This window comes from Podarcis bocagei (assembly GCF_964188305.1).
Source record: "Podarcis bocagei genome assembly, chromosome: 13".
Lineage (NCBI taxonomy): Eukaryota > Metazoa > Chordata > Lepidosauria > Squamata > Lacertidae > Podarcis > Podarcis bocagei.
In genome coordinates this window covers 45,033,857-45,041,779 of record NC_138138.1, presented here as the reverse complement: position 1 = coordinate 45,041,779, position 7,923 = coordinate 45,033,857, and the positions used below count along the sequence as shown (strand labels likewise).

The 7,923-nt window shown below is 43.5% G+C and overlaps 1 protein-coding gene across 1 annotated transcript; it reads right to left on the bottom strand.

Moving 5' to 3' along the window:
- Positions 1 to 3,487: 3,487 nt before the first annotated feature.
- LOC308571638 (olfactory receptor 2D2-like) lies at positions 3,488 to 7,828 on the bottom strand. The gene is made up of 2 exons (XM_081167272.1): positions 7,771 to 7,828; positions 3,488 to 4,612 (listed from the first exon to the last, which is right to left on the bottom strand). Exon 2 carries the CDS (start codon positions 4,609 to 4,611, stop codon positions 3,646 to 3,648), a length of 966 nt encoding a protein of 321 aa, XP_081023398.1. The 5' UTR covers position 4,612; positions 7,771 to 7,828; the 3' UTR covers positions 3,488 to 3,645.
- Between the last annotated feature and the right edge of the window lie 95 nt (positions 7,829 to 7,923).

Here is a 7,923-nt window from a genome sequence, read left to right as displayed (position 1 = left end):
TGTAAGAAAAGGTCGAAACTTAAAATAATATTAAGTTTAATTTAAGTCATAATTGATTGTTAAAAATTACTTTAAGATTAAAAGTATAACATTTGAGAGGTATAAAATAAGAACTGAAACAAGGTGATAATTTGCTGATATTTTTATTATAGAGAACGCAGGGTAGGGAGATGTGAGGAAGTCCAGTTAGTTATACAAAAACGTTATGAAATAGTTGTGCTTCCCTTCTTTTTTTCTTTTTCTTTTTCTTCTCTTCTCTATGATGTTTTGTTGGTATGTTTATCATGTGAATTTCTATTTTATGTTTGAAAACTGAATAAAATATTTTTTTTTAAAAAAAGAAACTAAACATTGCAGTTATGCTGATAGGAGGTTCTTTTCTCTTCTCCACACTCTCCCACATCACAAGCAGCACGGTGTACAGCCAGGTTTTACTGTAGACCAGGTGTGGGGAACCTTCGGTCCTCCAAACCTTGCTGAACTATAACTCCTTGGCCATTGACCATGCATATTGAGGCTGATGGACTTTGAAATTCAACAACATTTAGAGGGTCAAAGGTACTCCATCCCTGCTGTAGACCAATAGAACTGGTCTTCCCTAAGCTTCCCGGGGGAGGATTAGATACATCAGGCAAGAAACTAGAAACAAATTAAAAAGGAAGAGGCAGAATTGCTGATATTCTGCACATGTGACCAAATGTGTTAAAATCTGTAACTTTTCAAAATAGCAAATGCCCACAGTGTCAGTGACTGGAAGGTGAGGATGAACACAATTCAGAGAACTATGAATTTTGAAGGAAATTGGTTTGGGAAGTGCAAATTGGGTGGGTTAGAGCTCCTGTCTAACACCCATATTACAGAATATCATCTTACCTTTGTGCCTCTCCAAAATGTTCCTGCTTGATGGGTTCCTGCATGGCACTGCCTTATAGGAAGGTGTGCATTAGGAGTTGGATTAGTTAAGGCAGTTCTCCAATGCAAAATGTTGGGGAATCATACAGAAGGTTCCTAGAGACTGTCAGTGACTTCAGGAGAAAACCTGTATTTCAAATGAGGGCAGCTGATGGAATGTTTCTCTACACAGTTTAGGAAAGCTCCGCAACCAAAGCAGGGTCTTCATAGTCAAATGTCTAATGGTTTCTTCCTTGAAGTTGAAATCTGGAACCATGTAGCTTTTCCAAGCTGTGAAATGTCCAGGTCCGAATATCATCCAGAACTAATTATAGACCTTGCATAGGCACAGACACAATGAGCCATTGTAGTATTGGTTGGAAATGGACATCTTAGCTGGTTATTTTTGCCCATTATAGTCTCAATTAGGAAGAGTTGGGAAGGAAATAATCGTGCCTGGCATCTTCCAGTGAAGTCCCTGGATGATAGTATAGTATAGGGATGGGAGCAAGTTTACTCAGTGCTATTTTTGTAGAAAATGAGGTGCTGGAACTCACTATAAACACCTCCCTTGTTCTCTTATAATGGCAATGGTGCCCACCTGAGAGGTGCCAGAACTGAGTTCTGGCTGGAAAAAGGCCCTGAGTTTACTCTTAGTTAAAAATCCCTTTGTGTATCGCTTTATGGATCTTGCTTTCTGGAGCCTCACATAGATGCCCTTCCAAGTTTGTTCATGCAGGTCCTTTAACTATATTGGAGATATTTCGCATGCAATGCTAGTACATTGTCACTAAGTGCTGGTTCTTCAACCACCTTGACATAAGCTCTACCAAGCAATCTATAAAGCTTTCAAAGCAACTATTCTCATCTATTCTTATCAAAATAAGATAAACAACAGGTTGGGTTTTGCTTTCTCCCCCTATAACTTGCCAAATCTCTGAGGGTCAGTAAGACAATGAAGCGTGTGGATGCACCCCATAGGGATTGCTTTCATCTCTTCGGAGTTTACCTCTGGATCATTATCAGTTTGTTGCTAGTTACCTCATCATCTTGGGTCTCGAGAGGTTAATTTAGGAAAATTGCGAGAACTTTCCAGCAACGAAGGAGCATAACTTGCCAAACATTATTCTGGCCTGCAGCCAGTACCAGGTGCATTCTAAAGTTTGGATGGCATGCATATTTATGGTATAATAAAGGGAAGGTACATAAAGGATTTCATAATCATATAATTAGGAGATCATTAATAAAAGTATGGGGAAGATATAAAGACCTATTAGAACAAAAAAATGCCATGGTGAGTGGCCCCAACAGAAGTAATTTTAATTAAAAGGACAATTAAAGAAGGAAAATGGCCTACATATTGAGAGCTTTTGGTAGAAAGAGAAGGCAAATTAAAACTTAAGGATTATGATCAGATAAGAGAATATGTTTATGATTGGCTGCAACATTGTCAATTAAATGAGGTTTTTAATGAAGACAAAAAGAAAGGATTTGGCTATACCATATCTAGATTCCAAAGAGAAATTGTAGATGATAATAATAAACTCTTAAAGAAAATGTATAATCTATTGTTAGAATGGGAGACCAAAGATGAAGAGGTTAAATCTGTAATGATTAAATGGGCACAAGATATAGGACACAAGATACAAATGGAAGTCTGAGGAAAACTATGGAAAGTAAATTTAAAATTTACTGACTGTATATTGTTAAAAGAGAATTATATGAAGATGATGTACCGATGGTATATTACACCTGTAAAAATGGCAAAGATGTATAGAACAGGCTCCAATAAGTGTTGGAAATGTAAAGAAAAGGAAGGTACATTTTTTCATATGTGGTGGAATTGTAAAATAATTAAAAACTACTGGGAAATTGTGTTAAATATAATGTAAAATCCAATAAAAACCATTCTAAAGTTTGGTGTAGATGCCTGTGTTTCAGGCAAACATCACAAACACATTGCATTTTTTAAAAAGAGACAATAAATAATTATATAATACAATGGTAAAGACATGATTCCAACTAGGAATTTCTTCTGCTGCTTCTTCTTTTGAAAGCCAGTTCTTTTCTCTGCTTAAGGCAGGTCAGTTCTTAAGAAGCCCTCTGATGCTAGTCTGGAATGAAAGGACCCACCTCAATTGGAACACCAACAATCTAAATGGTAGGCAGCTCTTCGTGCAACTCTCACCCATAGGCGCCGACTCCATGGGGCTTGAGGGGGCCCAAGCCCCCTCAAAAATTCGTTTGGGGGGGCTCTGCCCCCCCAATAATCTCCGGCGCCCCTCCAGCAGAGCGCCATCGCCGCCCCTCCCCCAGTCCAAAATGCACAGGGTCGGGCTGCATGCCTCCTGCCCTCCCTCCCGAGCAAAAGCTCCACCCAATTTCCGCTCCGGAGCTGATTGATAGGCGCAGCACGCTCTCCCCTATTTGCTCACGAGGAGGCGGCGCCACTTTATTTGCATATTCATGAGCTTATTTATTATTCATGAGCTTTCCCGGGCCCCCCCCCCCAATATTTTTTATAAGTCCGCGTCCCTGCTCTCACCACACCACCCCAACCCCTGCTCCTCCCCTCAGGTCCTTGAATGATCCTGTCATTGCTAAATACAGGAGATCAAGAGATACTTTTAATCAGATTTTCTGAGGTCCTATAAATCTATGAGCTTCGGTGAGTTCCCCCACTCCGTCCTGTTCGACCTTCAACATCATAGATTTGTTTGGACAACTGCCATTTGCTAAACACAATGCTGCCTCTCAAGACCACTCAGGCCTTGTGTTTATCAGCTCTATCCTGAAGACTTTAGCCACTGCGGCATGGACATCCTTATTCCGCAACGTGTAGATGATCGGGTTGAGGAGAGGGGTGATGACAACATAAAAGATGGAAACGTGTTTGTCATGGCTGGGGTCTGTCCCTGACCGAGGCCTCATGTACAGGCCAATGAGGCATCCATAAAACATGGTGACCACCATCAGGTGGGAAGCACACGTGGAGAAAGCCTTGCTCCGGCTCTCGCCCGAGCTCATGCGCACGACAGTCGCCATGATGAGTCCGTAAGAGATCAAGATGGTGGCCAGAGGGACAATTAGTATGAAAACCCCCACCCCCAAGATGATGGCCTCTGTGAAGCTCGTGTCGGTGCATCCCAGCCTTATCACCATGACAAACTCGCAGTTGAAATGGTTGATCTCATTGGGGCCGCAGAAAGGGAGCTGCATGATAAAAGCTGTGATGAGCCCAGAGAGAAGGAAGGCTCCTACCCACGAGATGGCCGCCAGCATCAAACAGCGTGCCCGGCTCATGGCTACAGCATACACCAGGGGGCAGCAGATCGCCATGTAACGGTCGTAGGCCATGGCCCCCAGCAAGAGGCCTTCAGTGCAACCCAGAGAGCAGGCCATGTACATCTGGAAGGCGCAGCGCCCAAACGAAAGCCTCCCATCCCCGGCGAGCAGGTGAGCCAACATCTGGGGCACGACAGTGCTGGTGAAGCACATCTCCAAGAGTGAGAGGTTGCTGAGGAAGAAGTACATCGGGGTATGGAGGCGGAAATCCATTTGGACCAGCAGGATGATGAGGAGGTTGCTCGCCATGGAGATCAGATAGGCAACGAGGATAATCACAAAGAGGGCAAGCTGTGTTCTCCGGTGGCTGGTGAGTCCCACCAGGTAGACCTGGGTGATCATGGTGTAGTTCCCAGGCACTGTTCTGTCTTGCATCCTGCAGAGAAAAGAGGAACGGGAAGGGTTAACAAACAAGTTCCCAGATGCCATAACTGGACAGGATTGGCTGATATATTTGTGTTGTATTTGGTTGATTATGCCCCTCCACATTCTACCAACTTTGAGGGCAGCTTTCCTCCATGGCAGGACTCCAAGTATGCTGTTAAAGGACAAGAAAAATGACACCCACAAAGTAGGAGGTCAGTTGGATATCAAATACTTGGGTCACCTCCAGACTGTCAGTATTTTGCAAAAGGGATTCAAACACATACCGGAAAATTTTGTTGCTCTAAAGCAACAATATCTACTTTACAAAATAAAAATAGATTTTTTGTGATTAGGAAAGTGAAGAAGAAATGCGCAGAAAATTATACATGGCATGAATGAAGTGGGTATAGAAAAGTTTTTCTCCATCTTTCATAACTCTAGATCCAAGGAAGCTAAATGTTGGAAGATCCATGACAGATAAAAGTACTTCTTCATGCAATGCATAGGGCTCATCTACACTTCTGCTTGTCCTTAGTGGTTTTTCATTTGTCCCATGCTTTGGGGGCCCTGGGTCCGAGCGGTTTTCCATTAGCCCTGCTGCGTCCCCATGGGAAACCCACTATTTAGCACTAAATTGGAGCAAACATCAGTCTGGAGCAAAACCCACTTGACAGTGGTAAACAGTAGGCTTTCCCAGGGTTAAGTATAGACAAGCCCTTAGTTAAACAGGAGGCATGACAGCTTGCAGTGAAATTTGAAATTCCACAGAAACCACTCAGCATCGGAAGTTAGGGCTTTTATGATGTGTGTAAAATTGGGAAAGCAACCTTTTTGCCCCCAAATCCATGACCATTCGTGGTTCCAATAGGGCAGATCATTTAATCAAGCTGAGATAAAAATATGGGCTTTTATAGTTAACAGAAGTTACAGGGACATGGGAAGCTGTGTTACACCGAATCAGAGTTTGGGTCCATCTAACTCAGTGCTGCCTGCAGTGACTGACAGCAGCTCTCCTGCCCAAAAGACGTGGGATTGAGCCGGGGACCTTCTGCATGCAAAGCACATGGAGTCATGGTCCTTCTCCATAAGGGAAGGTTCTTCATCCATGACGTGAATCTAGCATTTCCAGGTTTTGCAGCTTCTATGGCAGACAAACAAATCAGTTAAACTCAACTGAAATCAGTTAAAGTCAACTTCCTTACCATGTTAATTCAGAGCAGCAGGAGAAAGCCAGAGGCATTCGTTGCTTGTTGGCTTTAAATTGCAGAACTGCTTCAGAACAAGGAAGCCATGAATGTTTAGTTGACGTCATGGGAGCTAGCCCAGCAGTGCCCTTCATAGGATATGCTGCAAATTTGTAGGGCTGTGGGGTATTTTCCCCGTCCCTGCCGCCCCCAACCCCTGATGCTCATTTCTAGAGTTCGGTTCTACTGGGGAGGAAAAGGTATTGTTTTAAGACTGGGCATCTGGACAGCAGAGGCATAACACAGCCAGACGGAACTTCGTTAATTGTATGTTGCCAAGTTGCCAAGTACATCTGTTGCTAAGGAAGCTGCTGGTGATTGATCTCAATAGCAAGGACTTCCCCAAATCTCCTGAATGGGACATAAAGGCATATGTTCCTCTTTCAAGTATGACATAGTCGAAAGGGTTGCATAATCTAGGTCTCTCTCTCTCTCTTTAAAGAAACAGCTGTTTGAATGGGGAAGTGAGACTGAGGGCATTCCCAGGCCATTGCCGTTTCTGGCAAATTCAGGTTGCTCACATAAAGATGATTTATCACCAGTGCAACAAAGCTGCTTCACTGCAAAACGGACTTTTTGCAAACAGGGAAGTGAAGGGAGAAACATGTGGTTTCTTGATACAAACTTCCAGCAGACAAGGCAGATCAAATGCTCAATAAATAGCTGTGGCCATTTAACCTCCCTGCAAACTTTGTGCAAACAAATCAGGACAAATGCTCAACAGGCCAAGTGGAAGCAACCCGGGAGAAATTCATTTAAGGCTCTGTAACCTTTGGAAAGTGTATTTAGGAGTGTTGACTGCTTCTCTAGTTGGGATGTGCTGTTGGACAGTTCAAGCTGTAAATAAGTTCACTCTGTAAATAAACACAATCATTACTCAATCCCATAAGCCTTCAGTGATCTATTTTCACAGGAAGCTTAACCTGTTCTAAGCAATGGACCTCTGGAACTTCTTGTTGCTCAGGGACCTAGGGGTGAGCCTAAGAGCATGTTTAATCAAACTGGGAACAACTTCTAAGGTGATCCTTTAACTTAGGGATAGCCAGTGTTATGCCCTCCAGATAGATGTTGTCGAGACTACAACTCCCATCAGCCCCAGCCAGCATGGCCAGTGGTCAGGAATGGTGGGAGCTGTGGTCCAACAATATCTGGAGGCACCATGTTGGCTTTCCCTGCCTCAGGTATTGTGTGGCTTCCTCCCTGTATAACCCTGTCTTGGTTAGTAAGACTTGCAGGGAGTAAGCAGTAACCAAAGGATGCTTCAATAGCAACTGTCTGGATTGAGTGTAGATTTCTGGTAGACATTAAAGACCTGATTTACAGATCCTGGTTCCTCCTGGAACCCATTGTAAAGGAATTATGTGAGTCTCACAAACCACACACATGGAGGGCTAGTGTGGTGCACATCAGTATGGAGGAGCAGGGCTAGACCCAAAAAGATTCTACTCTCCACTTTTTACACTCAGTAAGAATCCCATCAGATGTTGCTTGAAATGAGACCTTCAGGGAATCCTTCCTACTTTTGACTTGTATTTCCTACATTGATGTGACGAAGAGCTGTAGCTCTGATTTACGTGCAAAAGGTCCCTGGGTTCAATCCCCTGTGGTGGTTCGAGCATTACTACCATGCAGATATATGGTAAATGACTTAGAAATCTGTTCCCAAGTGCATATTGGGGTTAAAAATGAGTCTGAAAGGGTTGAAGATACCTGCTCTCAGGTGCACACCCTCTTCATGCCAGGCACACTGAGCAGACCCATTCGGGCCTCACCGCTACCCCTTTCCACCCATGACCTGAGAGTATAACCAAGAATGCACATGACACATTGCAAGGTGAAAATCAGCAGCATTGTTGGGAAATCTCATTTTCAGGTAACCTCATCTGCTGTTGACAGATGTTCCCATTAATAGATACACACACACCTCACAAAGCTTCTCAAGAACTGCAGGGTTCTTCCAGCACACAGTTTGAAAAGCTGCCAGTTCATTGCAAAACAGTTGCATCCCTCACACTAGAGAGAAAAACTCGTGAGATGTGTCTTCCCGCCCATGATGGAGATACAATGGACTCAACAG

What these genes read in the sequence shown, in the direction of transcription:
- LOC308571638 (XM_081167272.1), bottom strand. Translation starts at nt 4,611, where the DNA reads ATGCAAGACAGAACAGTGCCTGGGAACTACACCATGATCACCCAGGTC.